This window comes from Boleophthalmus pectinirostris, unplaced genomic scaffold, assembly GCF_026225935.1.
Source record: "Boleophthalmus pectinirostris isolate CB_2022bp ecotype Guang Dong unplaced genomic scaffold, ASM2622593v1 HiC_scaffold_4, whole genome shotgun sequence".
Classification (NCBI taxonomy): Eukaryota; Metazoa; Chordata; class Actinopteri; order Gobiiformes; family Gobiidae; genus Boleophthalmus; species Boleophthalmus pectinirostris.
The window spans coordinates 3986530-4010609 of record NW_026571353.1 but is presented as its reverse complement, the minus strand read 5'-3'; the positions used below and the strand labels follow the sequence as shown (position 1 = coordinate 4010609).

Genomic DNA, 24080 nt, shown 5'->3' with positions numbered 1-24080 from the left:
TGCCACCCTCCCACGTGACAACGAACTAAAGCTGCTACAACGATGATACGAGTGCGACTGCAGTGTACACGATATAATAAGTTGATCTACTAGTGTTTATTTAGGGTGACCAAACGTCCATTTTTTGCCTGACATGTCTGTTTTTTGCATCCTGTCCTGGGCGTCCTTTTTTTTTGTTTTGTTTTGTTTTTTTTCTCTGATGCAAATGTCCGGGTTTTCATTACTGTTCATTGTGGCCCTTAAACTGAGCGTTTCTCGTAGCGTCTGTGACTCAGAAGGAGCGAGACACAAACAGTCGGTCAGTCTGCAACATGCTGAAGCTCAAATGCGCATTTAACAATGACTTGTACAAGAAATTCTCCGTTTTCCATCCTGGTCCATAACGGAGCCCTACAGCATCCTGCACGGTTCCATTTTTGGAGATTTGCAGTACAGGGCTGCACCTGCGTAGTACAACACCACACCCACCCATTAACCCGAGATTATATCAAATTTTTGCGGTGCCTATGCCACGGCCTTAACCAAGACTAAACCAGGACTAACCCAGGACTAACTTAGGACTGATTCCAAGACTGAAGAGGAGGACTAATCCAGGACTGAACCGCAGGAGAAAGGACCGGCTCAGCTCTGCACCTCACAAAGGTAAGCGCGGCAATTGCCCGATCAAATTTTGCAGACAAACTGCTCGGCGTTCTCTCACTTAAGTCCAAGATTAGTCCTGGTTTAGACCTGGTTTAGTCCTGACCCACTTGTGTGTAATTACTACCCGCCCGTAATATGCAATATGCGTTTATTAAAAAAAAGCATGCACAATTGCACAACAAAACAAAAAAAACGCGTGAAACGGCGAGACCGCGATATAGTGAGGGACGACTGTAGCTCAATGTCGAGGCCCCACCTCCCACCCCCAGTAAGGTGTCCGGGTTTTCACAAACAGAACTATGGTCACCCTATATTGTTAATACTTTACCAATCAGTAATGTTCAGCTGATGTCGATATATATATATATATGTGTATATATATATATATATATATATGTATATATATATATATATATATATATATAATAATATATATATATATATATATATATATATATATATATATATACATATATTACCATTCTAACCTATCACACGTATTACTTTCTTTCTCTCTCAATGATGTGCTTGAGACATGTTCCAGAAAGTCCAGTGTCATTTGAACACATGTATTGCGTTGCTATGTCCTGTTATTGTGCTGTAATATGATGGTTCAGCATATTACAGTCTGACCTTTATATAATCTCCTCATGTTCTCTTCTCTGTGTGGAAAAATTATAGAAATATGGTCCACACTTTCCCTCTGGGCCTGGGTTTTATCGACGAGAGTTTAAAAGGGTGTGATAGGCATGTGGATTAGGAGATCAGGAAAATGAATGTAAAAAAGTAAAACCAACAAAAAATACTGAGAAATTCAACATTTTAACTCGACTTAAAGCTCACAAGAGTCAATTCTGCGTATTCTAGGAGCTTTAAATAAAGATTCACAGTGAGATCAATAGTTTCCCGTCTCAGGCAAAGGTCTAAATAATCCAGTCTGTTGTCTTCACTTGTGCGATCCAAATTTAATGAACTATGCATGATTAATATAAGTCCATAAATACGGCAGTGTCTCTGAGGAGTGCCCGGTCTTAATGAGATCAAGCCATTATGCCATTCAGCCAAAGCGATCACCTCAGGAACACCGAAACTCTACGAGGGCATGTACGTAAATATGTATTACAACCGCAGACAGCGTATATAAATGAACAGATTCCAACAAGAAAGTGAGCATCAGGGCGCTCCCCACTCCTACTGACCCTGGCTCCCACTGACCCACACCTAATAAAAAGATCAATTAAGCACTTAAAGGTCTTCTATTACTCAGAAATGACTCTTGCGAGCTTTAAGTCATCTCATAAAGTTGTTTGCTCATCAAAAACAGAGCAGAGTTGAGTTTTGTTTCATTCACATACGTTTGAGTAACTCTGTATTATTAGACCCCGTCCACACTAGTTTGTATTTGAGTCGTTTTCGTTGTGGGTGCAGTGTTCGTTCACACTAATCCGACTGAAAACGGATCCAGAGACGGAACGATCTGGTGCCTCCAGCTCCCACGAATTCATCTGAGTACAGATCTGATCCGGCACTGTGTGGACGCCTGACACACTGATGTATGTTTATGCGCCGCGAAATAGCTAATTCACCGCCAAAATACTAAGACGCTAGAATATATTCATATATATGATCTGTGTGTACGACCTGCAGACATATGATCTCTGAAAAGTTTCACATGAACCATCTCCAACGTGATAGAAACACAGAACAGACTCACCATCAGCAGAACACCCCTCTGTCACAGAAACAACACTCATATTCCACTGAGTCACTGTGTCATTTAGTCGGACAGAAGCTGAACCACATCAGCGCACAGTAGCGAACTGTTTTTTGAGCTCTCAGTTTATGCAAATGAGCCATGTGGCTTTAAGTTTTGTTTCTGTAAAATGTAAACAAATTTGCTCAAAGCTGTGTGGATAAGGAAGACTTGTGGACACAGAAAACTCAGGCTTATTCAGGAAATGCTTTTAGGTGATTTGTTGTGCTCTCCAATAGTGCAAAAAGGTGCCAAATGTGAGTGGTAAAATATTTACAGTGGTTCTGTGAAAAAACAAAAAAAAAAGTTAAAGTTCGAGGCAAACTAACAAAATTTAGTTTTGTTGGACTTCCCCTTTAAGTCCCGCTGCATTTGCTCTCTCACTCTCTTGGTCGCTCGTTTGCTCTGTCTCTCTCCACACACGTTTCCTCCACTGTAACCTGGTCGCAACTGCTGCAGAGCTGCAGCGCACCTTTATACCCCCGTTTGCCCCTCCCACATTAAATAATTCCCCCAATAACTGTGATTTGCGCCGTTTCTACAACTAAATGGCCTACGTTCCATATATCTACCGTTACACACCTGTAATACCTTGCACCCAGAATGAACAGGTCTCGTTTATAATTTCAGAGAGACAATCAATCCGTTTAATTGAGCATGCAAATGAATCGTAGCTCACATGATCCCCTGAACCCGCGCAACGGCAGGATTTAAGCTCCCAGCGTGGATGTGTCCAGGTTTGCCAGAACACACCACGGAAGGAGGGCGAAGGCGGCGGCGCGAGGGTAAGTGACTGACTGGTTTAGCGTGATTTTGATGGACCGAACAAGCGCTTCTAAGTGTGCACCCTTAGTCACGGCAAGACACGCAGGAGGTGTTGGGAAAATGTATTTTAATAAGTGGTTTTGCGCGGTGAATACGGAAACGGGTGGGCGCATCTTCACGTGCTCTCCCCAGGGACGGGGTTCTTAGGGACGAACCTGCTCCGTCACAGTCTGGATGCAGATCATTTCTGATACAGTGATACAGTGATACAGTGATACAGTGATACAGTGATACAGTGATACAGTGATACAGTGATACAGTGATACGCGGATTCGTTTCAGTGTAAACAGGGTCTTAGTCTGGCTCAAAATGCTCTTTCCCATGTTGTGATGTCATGAAGTCAACAGTTTGATTGCTTGTGTAAAATCTTTCAGTTATCCAGGTAGAATCTATGACCAAAGGATTCTCTTCTGAAGAACTGAAGAAGGAGTTTGAATGAGCTGTGAAATGTCCAATTGACAGACTGAATTTCCCCTTTTGCCAATTTGATTGACTGATTTTATTTTGAGCACTCTCCTACCCTGTTTACATTTTCATTTACATATGTATTATAACAAATATTATTACTTGCAAAAGAAAAGACTTTATTACTTTTACCTTTTGTTCAGTAAAGACTGCACATTCATTCAAATGATTCTAGGTGCACTGAGTTTAAAAACACAGTGGAGCACTTCCTGTATCACCACATGACAGCGCAAAATGGAACAGAGTGTTTTCTGTTTGAGAGAAGAAGTCAGCCTGAATCAGCAGGGTTTGTGTGTTAAACATGTGAATGAAACAAAACTAAACTCCTGTTTGTGATGAGGAAACAACATTAAAACAGAACTCAGAAAACTCTTAAAAGTTGGTTACTCAGTTCACTGGTTAACCCTTCCACCGCAACGGTATCGTTTACAATACCTGGGAATAGGTTTTATATAACTGCATCATTTTCCAACCATAAAAGATAGAAACTTACTTTTTCCCTTGAAAAGCTGGCTGTGGCTTTCCAAGCAGATTTCCAGCATTATCAAAAATGAGTGTCCAATAGGAATTCTGTTTTCTGCCAAACTCATGCGCTCCATCCATTTTGATTGGTCCAAACTTTGCCAAAGAGTGTAGTGAGTCAAAATGGTCGATGCTCTGAGCGTCTGTGTTTGTAACAATTGAAAAAGTCGCTCTAAGTGCAGATATTTCTCAAATAAATGGAAAATTACACATCTTGGTCTGTGTAATTGCACATCCCTTGCTATTTTTATTTTCAGGTTTATTTCAGTCAAAATGTACAAATCCAAATGTAATAAACCCCATGGAAATACAGGAAGTGATGTGTCTCTGTGTCCTGGACCTGACACCAACTGTTTTCATGACACCAGGAAAGTCAAGAGGCCATTGCACTTTTTTTTGTTTTTTTGTTTGTTTGTTTTATGTTTTGAGGCAATAAGGATATTTTGAGTTTACTTACAGACTTGATATTTTGCACTTTTGTAGCTAAGGCCCTAAATTAAGCATTTTTTAATATCCAAACCTTGTTTATAAATTGTTTCGGTGTGTGTTTTGTATGAAAGAGTGTGAATTTTAATTACTTTTTTTTCTTTTTTCATTTGTATGTCTGATCCTGTAGTTTTTATTACAGTCATATGACACAACTACAGCAGCAGATTGTGAAATAACAGGTTGTACTGAAAAAAAAAAAAGGATGTATAACACTTCATTGGGGGTAAAAGGGGGAGTTTTAATAGAAACATTAAGACAAAAGATCCAGGCGAGGACAAATGTACTACAAGTGCTCTTAGGTCTTGAAGGATTTTTAACGGACTTCATTTTAAACCAGGCAGCCCCGCCCCCCTCTCGTATCCTCTGTGCGTCGTCGTGAATAAAATGAACGTCTCTGTTGCTCTGAACACGCCTGAAATAGGCAGATGCAAACAGAGACCACAACCATGAAGCAAACTGGAGGAGCTGGAGTTTGGAGACGCGCCAAAAGCCCCTGAATCATTTCCACAAAACACAACTGTGTAAAAGAAATTCTGATAAGCATTCACCAGCGGGAATGGGGAAAGCAACACTATGGAACATTTGCAGAGGGTTTGTTGTGGTAGATCGGAAGAGGATGTAAGAGAATGCACGAGGATTTCTGGTATTTAGAGGGATAGAAATTTAGAAGTGAAGTGTTTTTTCAGTAGTGATGTGTGGGAGAATGAAGGGCTGAAGATGAGGTTTGGAGAAAGAACAGAAGTGGAAGTGAAGTGGAATTAAATGGTGTAAAAAGACAGGAAAAACAGAAGAGAGTCACACTTTCAGAGTCACACTATTTTTTGCAAGGCCGGGTTGCCCAGGGCTGTGTGAGAGAGAGATATGATAGATGAATGGATAGAGAGAGAGAGAGAGAGTTTGCAATGAAAGCAAACTTGATGCAAACTTGATGATCCAACAAGAAGTCACTTGCACAAGTGTCCATCAAATGTGGCATATACCAAGGAGACTCACTGTCCCCACTGCTGTTGTGCATAGGTCTGAGTGGCTGATATCAAGACATCCTCCCAATGTCTTGAGAGAGCTGGTCTGAAGGACACACAGAGGCTCATCCTGGAGCTCAGGAGCAGGACCTGAACACTCAAGCAATAGAGGCCCAGATCTACCACACCAGACTAGACCCACGGAGCAGAGTGCAAAGAGGCTCCTGAGACAGTCCAGCACAGAACTGCAGAGTGTAAAATGCTGCAGGGAAACAAACATGGAGCGACATAACCAAGCGGCAGCATAGTGTACAGAAACATCTGTGGAGAGTACGGCTGCAGACCCCAGGATCAAAGGTTGAGGAGAACGACAAGCCAAGATCCTGTGGGATACAGATACAGAGCGACATGATGGTGATGAACATAGATGGTGGCAATCATCACAAGCAGTGTTGGGGAGTAAACAGATTACATGTACTGGAGTTACGTAATCAGAGTACAAATTATGAGTAACTGTATTCAGTTACAGTTACTGTTTCAGTGAGTGGTAATTGGATTACAGTTACTTTGTTGAAATAAATGGATTACATGGTGGTATTTTCCTGTTTTTTCAGTAATTTCACTCATTGCCCGAAACTAAACCAGGTCTAAACTAGATCTAAACTAGACTTAAACCAGGTCTAAAACCAGGACTAAACCGGGACTAAACCAGGACTAAATCAGGACTAGAAACAGGACTAAAACAGGATTTAACAAGACTAAATCATGCTACGCGGACGTGTCTCCTCATTTTTTATCAATAATATTTTTAATTTGGTTCAGTAAAGTCTGGGCTTTTTATTTTCTTTTAGCAGATAAAACATCTTATGTTACGATTTCCTCGTCTTTGCTTCTCTACAGCAAATCAAGTAATCCAAAGTATTCAGATTACGTTACTCACTTTAAGTAATTTAATGGATTACATTACAAACTACATTTTGGGGGATGTAATCTGTAATCTGTAGGGGAATACATTTGAAAAGTCACCTTCCCAACACTGATCATAGGACACAAGAATATCGAACCAGTTTGAAATCCAGTGGTGAAATAGTGAGATTTGGTCGTACAGTTTGAGCTGGGGCTGAGTGAAACGACTGAAAACATGTTTGAAACATGTGAGAATGAAAGAAAACGCCAACAAGTCCAGGTCTGTAGAACATAATCCAGATCAGAAAATAGCGTGAGATGAGCCCTTTAATGAAAGTACAGCAGTAAAGTGAAAGAGGTGTTTGAGAAGAAGCTGCTGAGTCTCTCACACGTTCACCTCAACGAGTCTGATGGAGCTGAAAGAGTTGGTTCCAACAACATCTGAACCTGAGGCACTTTCTCTACAAACAATGTCCCAGCAGAGAGGAGAGGAAGGAGGGAGGACAGACGAGGGAGAGGAGATTGATGGAGAGAAAGGATAGGAGAGAGAAGAGAGGGAGGGAGGAAGAGAAAAGGGAGAAAGATGAGAGAGAGAGAGACAAGAGAGACAGAGAGAGGAGAGGGAGAGGAGAGAGAGAGAGAGAGAGAGAGAGAGAGAGAGAGAGAGGAGAGAGAGAGAGATAGGAGAGAGACGGAGAGAAAGGAGAAGAGAGAGAGGAAAGAGGGAGGGAGAGAGAGGAGGGAGAGAGGGAGGAGAGAGATGGAGAGAAAGGACAGGAGAGGGGAGAGGGAGAAGAAACGGAGGGAGAAATAGATGGAGAGAGAGGATAGGGGAGAGAGGGAGAGAGAGGACAGGAGAGATAGAGAGAGGAGGGAGAGAAGAGAGGGAGAGATAGAGATGGGGAGAGACAGAAGAGGGAGAGAGAGAAGGGAGACAAAAGAGGGAGGGAGAGAGGAGAGAGATGGATGGAGAAAGATCTGATGGTGGAAATGAGCTGTTTTACTAAAACCTGCACAAACATATAACCTCATGTTTTGATGTGTCCCTGATAAATAAACACATACACTGAACCACTAGTTACAGAGGGAGGAGTACAGTATCCCAGTGTAAGTCAACGGGAGCCAGGGTCAGAAAGAGCCAAAAGAGCCAGAAGAGCCACACGTGCAATTCCTATTTGGAACGTGTCGGCCAGCACGTTAGCTATGTTTGAAGAACTGAAGAAGCAGCTTGAATGATCTGGGTCCAGTCAAGTGGTAACGGAGGGAAACAGGGGCAGATTTTTGACATTCAAATGTCTCTTATTCAGAAACTAGAGGGACTATTGAAATAAGTAAAGTATCAGAATGTAGGAAAGAGTTAACACTCCAACAGGGTCAAGTTAAACCTGTGATATTCTTTCAAGTTGTTGACAAAAAATTTAAAAACTCATGTGGGTAACGGAGGGAATGAAATATGCAGCACTTTTTGGGCAATAAATCCAAACAGTGATAACTCTTGGTTCTCACTTCCATATCCTTAACAAACTGGTTTGAATATTTGCTTCATATAGTTTTCTACCATATGGTACAAGATTAGGTTGAAAAACCTCTTACTTTTTGACTCATGAGATTTTTTATTAAGAAAGGTCATGGTAACGGAGGGAAAAGTAACGGAGGGAAAATTGTGCAAACAAGTAGAAGGTGCAGGATTTTGTATAATTTGTCAACTTTTTTCTTCTGAATACTTTAATATTACTTCAAAATGAAAGGAAACTATTTCTATAAAATATATCAGTCCTTCCAAGCAATTTTTATCATTTTAAATACTTTATTTTTTTTTTAAATCATGTCCCTTCATCACCAGTTCAAAGATGGAATAACACAAGATATGATGAAATACATCCATTTATTGACATGATTTGCAGGTCTTTGAAATTTGGGAAATAATTTTTGTTCCATGTTTCATACATGGTCTGTTTAAAACATATGGAACTTTAGAACCAAAAATGGTACAGAAAAAAGGTCAACAGTTTCATAAACTAGAGTACATATGTATCTGTTCAATACATTTTTATATCAGATGCATTAACTTGAATTTTTGGCCTTGCTGTTTACTTCTGCTTGACTGGGACCAAATGTGAAATGTATTCGACAAAACAAAAGCTTTTGTCCAGCTGACACATTGGATTTCTCCATGCAGTCCATGTTTAAACCAACTGGATTTGAGCAATGAAACTGGCGACGCAAATAAGAGACTCATGGTTCATTCTACTTTCTGATCTTGAAAACCTAATGATAACATCAACAACTGTCCATCATGTTCAGTGTTTTGTACTGAAGTATAAATCAGCGTTAGAGTGTTTGGATGTGATGTTTGGGCTCAGTGTGTCATGTTTATGGAGTTTAGAGTAAAGGTCCAGTTAAATCCGTTTGGGGAGTCATGTACTGTGTCTTGTACCAAATATTAAGCGGCCGTGACAGTCCCGGCGACAGAATAAGCTGATGTTGAAGTCGCATAATGATCCAGAATTGGCTGATCCTCTCTTCGCCCTCTGAGTGCTGGGGCTGGCTCTGGGCTCTGATTGGTAGAGACTGCGTTTTGAGAGAGTGCCACAGATGGAGCGGTAATGACCCCGTCTGTCTCTGTCACAAACTCATGAGCAGCCAAAAAAAAAAAAGAAAGAGAAAGTCCAACAAGTTTGATGAAATAGACTTCAACTTTATCCTCAGCGAATGTGAAATGATCTTCGTGAATAAAACCAGCTCATGGAGGCGCATGATTCTGTCATGAACATTATGAACTGGACAAACATATCCGACATACACATATCCTGAAGACAAACAAACAAACAAACAAACAAACAAACAAAAACAATATCTGGCTACATTAAAGGGCCCATCTCATACAAAATCAACTTTTCAGAGCTTTCTACCTTCTCAGAGTGATGTGTGGGCCTTGTATATGTTGCCAAAGTGGTTTATAGATTGATTCGGAGGTTTTTTAACAAATTGCAGCGTATTTCTGCCACCCTCCCACGTAACAACGAACTAAAGCTGGGCCCGGTCAAACAGAAGTAAACAACAAGGCCAAAAATTCAAGTTAATGCATCTGATATAAAAATGTATTGAACAGATACATATGTACTCTAGTTTATGAAACTGTTGACCTTTTTTCTGTATCATTTTTGGTTCTAAAGTTCCATATGTTTTAAACAGACCATGTATGAAACATGGAACAAAAATTATTTCCCAAATTTCAAAGACCTGCAAATCATGTCAATAAATGGATGTATTTCATCATATCTTGTGTTATTCCATCTTTGAACTGTTGATGAAGGGACATGATTTTTATTTATTTTTTTATGTATTTAAAATGATAAAAATTTGCTTGGAAGGACTGACATATTTTATAGAAATAGTTTCCTTTCATTTTGAAGTAATATTAAAGTATTTGGAAGAAAAAAGTGACAAATGATGTAAAATCCTGCACCTTCTATTTGTTTGTACAATTTTCCCTCTGTTACCATGACCTTTCTTAATAAAAAATCTCATTCCTCAAAAAGTAATAGGTTTTTCAACCTAATCTTGTACCATATGGTAGAAAACTATATGAAGCAAATATTCAAACCAGTTTGTTAAGGATATGGAAGTGAGAACCACTAATTATCACTGTTTGGATTTATTGTCCAAAAAGTGCTGCATATTTCATTCCCTTCGTTACCGACATGAGTTTTTAAAATCTGCCCCTGTTTCCCTCCGTTACTGATTGACTGAACCCAACTGCTACAACGATGACGCGGCAGATACACCTATGACACGTTTGATGTAGCAGAAAACATTTCACACCCGCCCCCTCCCCCGCCTCCACCCTGCATTGACTGAAAATTCCCACATGAACCTAAACAAAAGCGGCAGCATAAGCTCATTGTTCTACACTGCAGTGAACACGATATAATAAGTTGATCTACTAGTGTTTATTAATATTTTACCAATCAGTAATGTTCAGCTGATGTGGACGCGGTGCTTGAGTTTCGTGCTCCTCAAAATCCTCGTCTGATTCTGGGTCCAACACATGCGGCTGAACGCGCTGTATCTCCATGATGAATAAAAGTTTATTCTACCACTATCAGGGTGCACGTCTGTCTCCCCCTCCCTCCCTGAGATGGCGGAGGAAGGGCGGCTCACTCGTCGCCTACGTCACGTTTGGAGGGCGGAGCCTGTGCTTTCTCAGGACGGGAGGGGGGATGAGTGATAGTCGACCTTTCATAGTTCCTGGTCTGTGACTGTCTCCAAGAAATCAGATTTCAGAACTATTGTGTAATGGATGTTCCAAAACCCAAATTGTGCTTGTTTATGTGCAGAAGATACAATGTGAAAAGAGTTATTTTGCATGACAAGGCCTGTAACGATAATCAATAAATCAATTATTCGTACGATAACTTAACAAGCTCGATAACTTTTCCAGCCACGGTAAATTCTATTTGTAGCTTGTTTGTTTTCCTCACTCTCAAAGAGACTGAATGTTAAAAGCTTCTATCGTTCTGACTCCTCTCGTTTAACAAGTGTAATGATGCTTGAACCAACGTGCATGTGTAGTCTGCGCTCTTTCTACAAGTGCAGAAAGCGCCGCTGTCTGTGCGGTGTGCTAGCAACACAAGCTAGCGCCGCTGTCAGAGTGACAAACAGTTCATCTCCGTGTGCCAAGTCACGATGCCGAATCAACACTAGTGAGTGGGACAATTCTCAACGGCCACATGCGTCAAATACAGCGAGAAAGAAATGTGTCAAACCCCAGAAGCCCATATAAATATAAACCCAAACCTGAGCAACAGAACTAGCCTAGAGCCCGAAATCCCGAAACCGAACCGACACGATACAGACAGGACAGAGGCTCCCTCATAGCGAAATAACGTCCTGTGTCACGGGTTAATACGAACACTTCAAGACCAAAATGACGAGGCTCACAGCAGCAGCCACAGAGAGACGAGACACAATATTCCAATGTAAGACAACGACTAAAATCACTTTTAAGGGCAATTTTGTTACAGAGACTTAATAATCCATTTTATTTATTGCTTTGTTTGTATTTGGTTCAGCAGTGATTTATTCAAGTGCATTTTTGTGAACAAGTCCTCGCTGTGAGTCAGACACATTAGACTAGTCCTGTGTTAAGTCTGTTTTATTTAGGCCTGTTGTTTTTGTTTTCTGTGTTAAATGTTCTTTAGAAAGTAAAGTTTATTGATCATTGAGAGGATGTAGTTGCATTTTTATTCCATGGTCATTATATTAGTTGAAATTGGTCTCAAAATGTCAATATTATTTGTTTATCGCAATAAATTCTTGGCCAATTAATCGTCCAGCAAAATGTGTTATCGTTGCAGGACATGGGCCCTTTAAAGTGACTTATCTTTATTTAAGTAGATTCAACTTGACAAGTAAAATGATCTACTAATTAAATAAGTGTGTTTTTCTTAATTCAAGCAACATCCAGATTTGGTTTCATATTTTAAGTGTAAAAAGTTGTTGTTTTTCTTATTTTAAGTGCAGCAAGATGTATCGTAATATTTTAAGTACAAAAACTCTAATTCCACTGGCATTTTACCCGTCAAGTGAAATTTAGTCAAACCATGAAAAAACTGTCTTAATTCAAGTCATCTGAACTTGACTAAACGTTTTTTGAAGTCGTATATTTAATAAGTACATTCACTACTCAAACTGGGATCACATTCAAATACAACAAAATGAAAATCAAACTGGGCTATTACCATTTGAATTGATTTTGAATCGATCAGAATGAAGTCAGAGCAGGGACTTCTTGCCTTTAGAACTTTAGAAGCTCGTTACATTTTAAGGGCCTGTTTACATGAGAACACTTGTGGGTAAAAACAACAAAATGTTTTATCGGAAGTGCAGATTTTTGGGGGCTTTCGATGGCTGGAACGAAGTTTGAGATTGACAGTTGTCTCAGCCAATCAGATTTCACTGAATTATGGGCGGGATCACATCATGAAATCTTCCGGACCTTCGCGAATACCCTGTAATAGTGTTATGTAAGCGAGACCACAGCGACGAAAACCGCACTGGACACCTCGATTTGGACGGAGAAGAACGAGAAACTCTTGAACCGGAGCCCGCGGAAGCTCAGAGCCCAGGAAAAAACGTGAAAAAAGTGTAAAGAAAAGACGTCAAACTTAAAGAAACGCTCAAGGTGGACTTTTTCAAAATAAAAGCCAGTGAGCAACAGCAAAAAAAAATAAAAAATAAAAATAAAATAATAATAATAATAATAACAATAACAAAAACTGCGTTGTTAAAATAATTGTCGGCGATAATGAATTAATGAGTTAACGCAAAATTAACATGCCATAAGAATAATGAAACTTTTACGAAACCCGCACTGGACACCTCGATTTGGACGCCTCAGGAGCGTCTGGAAGAGTCCGCGGCCCGGTCGGAGCTAGGAGCCTGCCGAAGCTCAGAGCCCATTGGCCGAAGCTCGAGAGCCCATTGGCCACGGACACGTTGCATCTCACGTGGTCAGAAAAAAAGTGAAAAAAGTGTAAAGAAAGATGTCAAACTTAAAGAAACGCTCGCGGTGGACTTTTTCAAAATAAAAGCAAGTGAGAAACAGACGTTTACAATAAAATAAATAATAAATAAATAATAAAAACTGCGTTAAAATAATTGTTGGCGATAATGACTTAAAGGTTGTATGGAAATTTTTTTTTTAGTTTCAAATTGTCAATAAAACTTTAAAATACCATTACATAGACGCAGCAGCCTTGTAATTATGATGACCATGACAATGAAAATCTATCAACTGTGAATGTAGTAAGGCCAGATAAACATCAGCCAATAGATAACCAGGCTACCTCATTTTCTATTGGCTGTTGGGTTGTCAATCAAACTCCCTATGTTTCTAGTGTAACTGATTCACCAGCGCGTGGGGATTACGTGGTTTATGCAGCGCTTCTTAGAGGCTTTTTCAAACTGTCGCTTCCTCTCAGTTCACACAAAGTTTGTCGCGATGACGGACGAGAATCCACGACCAGTTCGGCGCTAAAGAAAGTCAGTTTTTGAGGTCGCTGAAAGAAGAAGAGAAGGGGAAAAGGAGCGGAGACAAACTGAGGTGGTTCTTGGAGACCTCTTATAGCAATGGCGCGACTGAAGCAGACGAAGGATCTAAAAACTAACGAGTCAGTCGCTAAATTATTTCTAGACATGTCACTTCAACAGTAATTCTGAACATGCACCGGCTGTAAACAAACGTGATTTTGAGAGTAAAGGAGGCGAGAGGAAGTGTTTCTACTGAGGGAGCTGTGGAGGACGGAGGTGGTGTCACGCATGAACAACATCTGAAAAAGGACTGTTGCTGTATTTCTCTTTCCTTAAAAAATCCTCTATACAACCTTTAATGAGTTAATGCAAAATTAACGTGCCCGGCCCTAATTATAACATAATAATGCACAGATGTGACAGATTCTAAACAACAGATACAAGGACAGTATTTCTTCTTTAATATTTCTGAATTTTCCTTTTGGTCAAATGTATACAAAAAATATTTTATAAACAAGTCATGGACACAGACTCCAAATCCACCACAGAAACATTAGCAGATTCTAGACAAAAACATGAAATGAACTCGCACTAAACTCTCCCAGTGATGTAAATGTAAATGAGGAGGCCATTTTAGGTCTAAACAAATGAGTGTTGTTTCCTGGAGTGACCCAGGCTCATTACTGCGCCAGAACAGCCTGTGTGTGTCCAAACATCTGCCCAGCACCTCCTCTGACCACACGCTCCCGCTGCTCCTGCTAAACACCGCCGAGAAAGAAAGAGAGGAGAGAGAAAGAGAGGAAACACAAACATCTGCCCAGCACCTCCTCTGACCACACGCTCCCGCTAAGACAGAGGCGGACAGGGGGAGAGTAGGAAAAGGAAAGAGGGGAGAAAGGGGAGAAGAAAGAACAGAGTAATAAAAAGAGAGAGGGGGAGGATAGGGGGGTCTAATAGGAAAGAGAGAGAGAAAGGAAAGACGAGTGATAGGGAGAGATACATAAAGGAGACTGAACATTGAAAATGAGAGAAGAGAGAAAGAAGAAGTGACAAAACTAAAAAAAAAAGTGCAGAGGATGGAGAAAGAGAGAGAGAGAACGAGGGGGCAGATGATAGAAAGAAGAGAGAGCAAGAGGTAGAGAGAGGAGACAGGAGGTAGGAGATAATTAGGTCCAAAATAGTGTCAGGCTAAAGTGTGTGTACAGGGGGTTAGGGAAGTCCCGGGGTCTAAACATGGCCGCCCTTTCAGTGAGTCGAGCTCCACGGAGCATGACTCCAGATGAAGCTCCAGCCCGCTCAGGTACATTCAGTGTTGTGTATGGACTATGGGCTTTTTAAAAACAACGCCAGCACTGAAAAAAACATGTTCTGTAAAACCTTCGGTCAAACGTAGAACAGTGTTTTCATCACATATGAAAATGAGTAACATCAATGGTCGACTAAAGCCTCGACTGCTGCAAGAACAACTGCACACACAGAACCTGAGACTCACACATCCAAGAACTGAACCTCTGCAACAGATGAACACCGAGACGTGTGAACGTAGAGGACGTCCATCCACCACCATTTGTGCACAGGCCAGAGCTCCTCCATAACACTGGACACGAGTGAAAGTCTCATACGGTTCCTCATGTTATCGTTTACGCGTTATCGTGTTATTGCATTATCATTGTATTGTGTTATCATTGTATTGTGTTATCATTGTATTGTGTTATCATTGTATTGTGTTATCATTGTATTGTGTTATCATTGTATTGTGTTATTGTGTCATCGTGTTATCGTTGTATTGTGTTATCGTGTTATTGCGTAATTGTGTTATTGCATTATTGTGTTATCGTGTTATTGTGTTATCGATGTATTGTGTTATTGTGTTATTGTGTTATCGTGTTGTTATTGTGTTATTGTGTGTTATCATTGTATTGTGTTATTCGTGTTATCGTTGTATTGTGTTATTGTGTTATCGTTGTATTGTGTTATTGTGTTATCGTGTTATGTGTTATCGTTGTATTGTGTTATTGTGTTATCATTGTATTGTGTTATTGTGTTATCGTTGTATTGTGTTATTGTGTTATTGTGTTATCGTTGTATTGTGTTATTGTGTATGTTTATTGTGTTATCATTGTATTGTGTTATCGTTATCGTATTGTGTTATCGTTGTATTGTGTTATCGTGTTATTGTGTTATCGTGTTATTGTGTTATCGTTGTATTGTGTTATCGTGTCATCGTGTTATCGTTGTATTGTGTTATTGTGTTATTGTTGTATTGTGTTATTGTGTGTATTGTGTTATTGTGTTATCGTTTGTATTGTGTGTTATCGTGTTATTGTGTATTGTTTATCGTTGTATTGTGTTATTCGTGTTTATCGTTGTGTTATCGTTGTATTGTGTTATCGTGTTATTGTGTTATCGTTGTATTGTGTTATTGTGTTATTGTGTATCGTTGTATTGTGTTATTGTGTTATCGGTGTATTGTGTTATCGTGTTATCGTTGTATTGTGTTATTGTGTTATTGTGTTATTGTGTTATTGTGTTATCATGTTATTGTGTTATTGTGTTATCATGTGTTATTGTGTATTGTGTTATTGTGTTATTGTGTTATCGTTGTATTGTGTTATCGTGTTATCGTGTTATCGATGTGTATTGTGTTATTGTGTTATCGTGTTATCGATGTATTGTGTTATTGTGTTATTGTGTATCGTGTTGATTGGTGTGAAAACAAAAACTGCCCAAACTTGTTAAATGTTGCTCAAATATTACCTGCCCACCTAAAGCTCCTCCTCCCCTGACACAGACAGAAGAAGCCCAAGTGTCAATCACAAACACTGAGTCTGTTCTGTCAGTTAAAGAGGACACATCTGATCACAAACACACCTGGACTTGTGTTTTGTTTCATTCACACATGTTTGACACACAAATCCTGCACATTCAGGCAGAATTCTCCTTTCAAACAGAAAACACTTGTTTTTATGTTCCACTTTGTGATGTCATGTGGTAATACGAGTGCTAGACTAAAGTATATGTTTTTCAAATAGTCTGAAGTACATCTGTATCTGTCGGCGTTGCCATGTTTGTTTTGGTTCATTTGACGCAGGCTCCACCCAAAACACAGCGGTGTCCTGTGATTGGTCCGTTTCAGAACTATCACATGCAAACACTTCATCTGGAGCTGAACAAGACAGACTGTAAACTCACAAAAATCACAAGAGTGTATGTTTCTGACAAGGCCAGCACCACATCTTTTCACTGTATGTGTAAATATGTCACACTTTACTGCTGACTGAAACAAACCATTCAACAGAGCCTCCATTTCACTCACAAAAACTCATTCAACACAAAGGCCATCTGAGGTCACTCTCACAGTACTCCATCTCCCATGAGGCCGTGCTCTTACCTTTGTTGGTGATGGTGGGCTGCTCTCCCAGTAGCAGCTTTAGCCTCTTAGCGTGGATCTTGCCCTGGTAGTGCGACTGGGCCACCACAGCTGATGTGAAGGACATGTTACACAGAGTACAGCACTTGTTCTTGTCCACATCTCCATCGTCACTGCCCTGGGAGACAAAGGGTTAAAGGTCAGTCAGCTCTTTGTCTTTACTAAATAATTATCAAGCAAAAAGTGTTGAGAGATCTGCAGTTTTAAGGAGAATAGAGACGTAGTACAATAGTACATAACCTCCAGGTGCAGTTTTATGCAATTTCCATCTTGTTTCCGTTGCTTTGGTGAAGTGAAAAGCGTTCGATCTGTCAGGTTCATCAGTTGCCTTAGACTAGTGAGTTTAATGAGAATATCTCTAGTGAGTCTGATCACTAGTGAATCTCCCCATTTTCAGTAGAATCAGGGACAGGCATGGTCTGAATCCAAGGGTCCAGGGATGGGACCCTCACAAAGTCTGTAATATGCATTTTTCATGAGAAAACTTTAGTGCCCGCCCACCAAAATGATTTGTACCCAGGCCCAGTGCTACAGCCCTGTCTGTATCCAAACTCGTAACCTCATGTGTCCCTGATAAATAGAAGTGTTGATTGCACGATCACACTAGACTCTGAGCTTTCTGGGAGTTTTTTTTTTTTTGTTTAACTGCAGTACCAATGGACAGGTCCAACTTGTGATGGGTTTAAGCTTAGCAATAAAAAAACACAGGGCATCATTAACCCAAAACATGTCTAAGCGCTCCCTGACCACTGTCTGTGAGATATCAGCCTCCAGATATCAGTTCTGACCAGGTTGGACATATAATAGTTGGGGAGCCAAAGTCTCAAAAGCTCAATAAAATGAGTTATATTTCATACATACATTTCATTTGTGTTTTTTTTTTTTTGTTAACTGTGACCCTAAGGACCAATAATTGGAGGGTCTGCTCTTCCAGAAATATCATGAAAAATTGTTTGGCCATTTTAGAGTATTTTTTGACAAAAAATTTTGAAAAATTAAAAATTTTATGAAATCCTCAGTGGATTGGGTAAGCTGTCAATAAATGCATTCCAGGTGCAAAGAACACATGTGGTGACAACATTCAGTGAAAAATAATTCTTAAAACAAATTTCTACATGACTTTGGCTCAATTTAACGCAAAAAAAAGAGGCGTTTTTTCACTTTTTTCCAATATTTTCATCTTTACCTCATTGGCAATCAACTATTCCTCCAAGTTTTGACATCAGCCAATATGCCATTCTTTTCACCAAACTGTATACTCATTCCACAGAAAAAAATAAATAAAAATCCAACCAAAATCAATGGATCTGTGATGATTTTATTCCCATCAACAGGCCAAGAACCTCAATAGAATGTGAGGCTCCTCTCAACATTCCATAAGCCACACTGGATATTTAGCACGGCTGTAATGTCCACATTATTAAACATCATGGCCTAGGTATCTTTTAAATAATAATAATAATAATAATAATAATAATAATAATAATAATAATAATATAAATTCACGTAATAAGACAATTAACTGGTTGTTGTTGGGTCAGAAAGTTTGTATTTCTGTAGTTACATGAGAGATAAATAACAGCCACATATAACACATTTTGGATCAGTTTTGTCTTATTTTATTTTTGTTTTGAGGGATTAAATGCTGTTCAGTCTAGGTGCGGTTAATAGGTATGGGCAGACACTTAAAGCCGTAGAATTAGAATTGGTATCAGAAAAGAAAAGCTGGATCGTGTATCCCAAATCGAAACAAGGTCGAAACCTGGTTATTTATACAAAGTCATGTAGCTGTCCAACTACAAATACATGACACAAACTAATCCGTGTGTCATTCGTTCATTCGTTTTTCAATATAAAACCAAAAATAAGAAAACGAAAAAACAACAGTTTTCTTCGTTATTTGTCTCCAAAACCAAAATGAAAAAACGGATAACGATTTGTTTTTTCAGTTTTCGATTTTGTGTTTAAATGATGAATGGAAAAAACAGATAACGACCGTTTCCCGTTTACGTGACTGCGATGCCAGACTTTTGCACCGCATACGGACTGAACCAGGACTGATCCAGGTCCAGGACCAGACCAGAACCACAGTGGGACCAGGGCGACTCTGAGCTTTGACTCTGAGCCTCCGCAGGGTCCGAGCCTCAGCTTCGAGCTCCAGCCCTGCCGTGGGCTCTGAGCCTCCGGTCTGGTCCCGCTCTGGTCCTGGTCTTGTCTCTGTCTCAGGCCCACTCTGGTCCTGGTCTTGTCTCGATCTCAGGCCCGCTCTGGTCCCGCTCTGGTCCCAGTCTCAGTAGCGCTCTGTCCCGGTCTGGTCCCAGACCTGGTATATTTGAACCAAAAGCTCTTAGTTCAGTTCGTTTTCGTTGGTGTGAACGCGTCAGCTGGATGCTTTGCACCACCTCGGAACCAGCCACGGTTCTTGAGCGTGGAGGACCGGAGCAGCCCGTCCGGACCTGGAGTCCACAGCGCATTCTCGCTTTCCCTGCACGAACCAGCGTGCAGGCGATGACACGGAACCGCTCGGACCGCTGGTCCCGGTCTGGTCCCGGTCTGGTCCCGGTCTCAGTCCCGCTCTGGTCCCAGTCTGGTCTTGGACCTGGATCAGTCTTGGTTCAGTCCGTCCGCGGTGCAAAACTCCGGCATCGCAGTCACGGAAACGGGAAACGGTCGTTATCCGTTTTTTCCATTTTTCATTATTCTATTCATTGTTTTTGGTTTTATATTGAAAAACGAATGAACGAATGATACACGATTCAAACTGATGTTTCATTTTCTTTTTCAATGGAAATGTATGAAACTGTCAGTATTGTAAAGCAAGAATCACTTAAGAACTGGAAACAAAAGGAGTAGCAATGGCTAACAAAAACAAAACTAAACCTGTAATTCAGACATTTCAAGGTGCCCAAAACCAAGGACAAGGATAAGGACAGAGACTGACCCAGACCAAAAACAGGACTAAACCATGCTTAAACCAGGAATCTGCAACCTTATCCCCACATCCCGCCACACCAGCTGGACTTCAGAACATCTCTAAACTAAATTAACTTGAAATCAAAGCGCAAATTTGTCCTTCGTACGGCTCCGTCAGACCCCAGCTCAGGCCGACGCACTGAGGAAACATCTGGAGCTCCAACACATGACTAACTCCCACCTCTGCTCCGGGCCCGCGGGGTTCAAATGGTGAATGCGCTGGAGTGTGAGCTAAAAGGTGACGCAGAGGCCACAGTAAAGAATGGTAGACTGGCTCCATCTGTTTAAAGCCAACCCAAATCTCATTACATTTAAATATAGGACCATGCGAGGCGGGCGGGCGGGCGAGGGGAGGGACGGCGTCTGCTACGAGCTCAGACGGAAGACAGGAGATACAGCATTTCTATGGGTCTGCTGACAACCAAACCAGTTTTTCAAAAGGAGAGTGATTTGGTTCTGTATTTTTCAAACTGCAAAATGTACAAATTCCTTAAAGATGCAGTTTTTAGCTTCTCTGGAGGAGGGTTGGACTGAAAGAAAGACAGCTTGTTTCTATGAAGATGTTAGTACTTTGCCTGGTAACAATGTTGACATGATACTAAAATTTCAAACGTGATTTCGGTACCAATTCCGATACCACTATGATTATAAAAACTGGTTTTATTTAGACAATAGAATGTGATTTCCAACATTAAATCGTAATACTGTATTTTTCGGCCGCACCAGCCAAAAAATGCATAATGAAGAAGAAAAAACATAAATAAGTAGGGATGTCCCGATCACATTTTTTTGACCCCGAGTCTGAGTCCTTTGATTTTGAGTACCTGCCGATACAGAGTCCCGATCTGATACTTCTATAAAACATTATAAAATGAACTAAGGATGTGCGCGGGATCAGATTGTGTTGATTTCAATGTGTAGTATTTGGGCTGAACTTGTGAAAAAAATCAAATGTCCAATTTTTTTTTTATTAACTTTTCTAACCATCGTTCACCATCATTGTTGAAAATCTTGACTTTTCACAGTCTGGTCTTTGAATGTGTAACTTAGTAAACTTAATGAACTGAACAAAACAGGAACCAGACCAGAACCAGATCAGACCTGAGACTCGACTCTGCACAATCTACACTTTGTATATTTGATATTATATGTTTGCATGTGCTTTACATTTGAAACATTTAGGCTCATCTATGAAATCCAAATAATACAAAATCTTACCAAATAAAAACGAGATGACAGAAGCCCCACAGCCTCTCTCCCCCGGCCGCCCCGACTCCTCCGCACTGCCACATCCACAAACCCACTGCAGAGCGAGCACTGCAACATCCGTCCCAATGCTCAATAAACAGTTCATGCCGCTGGACGGACCCTCTCTGCCAAAAGCGCAAGCTCCACTGCGCAACAGTGCTGTTTGTTTTATTTGCAACAAACATCGCCGTGCAACGCCATGGGCTGTACAGGTGTGAACATGGGCCACAGAACCACAGGGAACAGCGCCCGAGCACGACACAGCCCAAAGTCCCAGTGTAAGTGCACCTCTGACTGGACGTCCCTGAGCAAATCTCGTGCCTCAGAAAAACAGTTGTGTCCTGTGTTGTGTCCTCCTGCACATAACGTCCGGATTGAGTCGCAGTCACGTGATCGGTGTCAATTTCCTATCACGTGATTGGATCGGGACAACCCTATATATATAAGTCGCACTTTTTAGGGGAAATGTATTTTATAAAATTAAAGTCAAGTTCTAGTAATAACAGTAGAAGAGAGAACAACAGACTGTGGTGCAGAAGTAACGGTGCGATCGACTGACATGATACAGACAGGACAGAGGCTCTTTCTGCAGGAGACATGTGCAGTAGAGTGAAGTGACAGTGGTACAGGAGGAACAGGAGCAGCAGATACTCACACACAAGACTAGAACCTCTCACCGCTTCAGTGTGAACATTTTAATATATCAGTCGCACGAAACACCCAAACTATGAAAAAAAAACTGCATCTTATAGTCCGAAAAATACGGTACTTTCTTTTCTATTCCCATGTGCTCTTATATGTGTGTAATCCTCAGTGGTCCACGTAGGTTCCACAGTGTCTATGTGCTTGTTCTGTGCTTATACTTGTTCTGATTCAGCTCATCATCATTCTAACATTATTCAGGTTAGGTTCTGCTCTGTCCTTTGAACGTGACTTTTTAGTATGGATACTTGCTCAACGAGTATCTAGTTTCAGTGCTAGTTTTAGTATTGATTCGCATCTCATTTCCGATTTAACAACTTTTTAACTTTTTAACAACTGTACTTGGGTAAGTTCGATTGTCTCAGACAAACAAACCCAAATTACAGGTCAGAACTGTGGAGCCGCATAGCAAAGCTGTTAATTAAGTCTGCTGCAAACGCTAGAGGGAGCGACCTCGGGGAAAAAAGGCACCTGGTTTGTCCGATCCAGTCCAAGTTTATTTGTACAGCACATTTAAGCAGCACAAATCTCCAAAGCACTGCACAGAGTAGCACAAGAGAAATGAATACATTCAATAAAATAAAGAATAACATAAATAAATAAGTCAATAAAAACATAAGAAATCGAAAAAATAAAAATAAAAAATTGAAATAGAAAAATAGCAAATAAAAAAAAAATTAAATAAAATCAATTAAAAAAACAGTCAGAGGAGCACACAGTTGTCATGCAGTGTTAAAGCTGGTGAGCAAAAGTGACTTAAAAGAATCGACTGAAGAGGTGCTCGTAATGTGAGGGGGGAGTGTTCTAAAGTTTTGGGGCCAATCACAGAAACGGCCCAGTCACCTCAGAGTCTCCCCGACTTTTGAGACTCGACGACAAGTTGGAGCACTCAGACCTCAGAGCACGTGAAGAAGTACAGGGATGTGTCTGTTATTAATGTTCATATCTTGGTTTACCAGTGTTGGGAGTAACGCGTTATAAAAGTAACGAATTACTGTAATATATTCCTTTTTGCTGTAACGCAGTAATGTGGCTTTACAGGGAAAACTTTTTAAATATTTTACTGGGTACAAATGACAGTAAAGTGTGTTACAATGCTTTTTTAACCTGGATTGAAGTGGTGGGTTTTTCTTCATACAAATTCGCTAAAATCACCACGATATCAGCAGCGGTGAAACACCGGAGACGCGGCTGCGAAAGGACCGACACAGAATTCCGCGCTGTTTAGACCTGGTTTAGACCTGGGTGAGTTCTGGTTTAGACCTGGTTTACAGTCGTCCCTCGCTCTATCGCGGTTCACCTTTCACAGTCTCGCTGTTTTGCAGATTTTTTTTGTGTGCAATTTTGCATGCTTTTTATTTTTACAGTGTATGAATGTGCATTGTGTTCCTCGCGCTGCGTCCTGATTGGCTAAGGGACTCCTGTCTCCTGTACAGTACAGAATGTGTTCAGCTGCCAAATTTAAATACATGTTTAATCTCTATCAGTGTGATTGTGAAGTGTTGTATGTTTGCAAGTTTTCTCCTCGACAAAACCCACAATGTCGACGAAACTTTCTGCACTGACAAAGACTCCTGCGCTTGAACCCAAAAGGCAGAGGAAGATGTAACCATCGCACCAAAAGTTGGACTTCTGGACACGATGAAGAAGGTACAAGTTACATGCTGTAGCAGAGTCCTGCACCGGGTCAGGTGCCCGCAAATAGTTGCTGAAATCAGGACCCCGCAGCAGGGTGTCTGTAAAGCCCGATCAGGCGACAGCCGCTCTTACCTCCGTGAGGTGCGGAGCAGAGCCACTCCTTTCTCCTGCGGTCACCTTTGAGCCCGTCCGGACAGTGAGTCCTGTTTTAGTCCTAGTTCAGTTCTGGTTTAGTTCTGGTTTAGTCCTGTTTTAGTCCTATTTTAGTCCTGGTTTAGTCCTCTCTTCAGTCCTGGAATTAGTCTGAGGTTAGTCCTGTTATAGTCCTGGTTCAGTCCTGGTTCAGTCCATATACGGAGTAAAAGTTCAGCATCTTCGCAGTTAGTGAGAGTAACTTAAAGTAATGCAATAGTAATGTAATGTTTTACATTTTAAATACAGTAATATCGTAATGTAACAAATGACTTTGAAATGACAGTAACAAGTCATA

General features: G+C 40.7%; 1 protein-coding gene across 1 annotated transcript in view; it reads right to left on the bottom strand.

Annotated features, from left to right (window-relative positions):
- Positions 1-24080, bottom strand: part of zmat4a (zinc finger, matrin-type 4a) — a 301827-nt gene that overhangs the window by 83733 nt on the left and 194014 nt on the right. The window contains exon 3 of the mRNA XM_020929269.2: positions 16991-17147. Coding sequence (XP_020784928.1) covers positions 16991-17147 — 157 coding nt within the window. The remainder of the gene's footprint in view (positions 1-16990; positions 17148-24080) is intronic.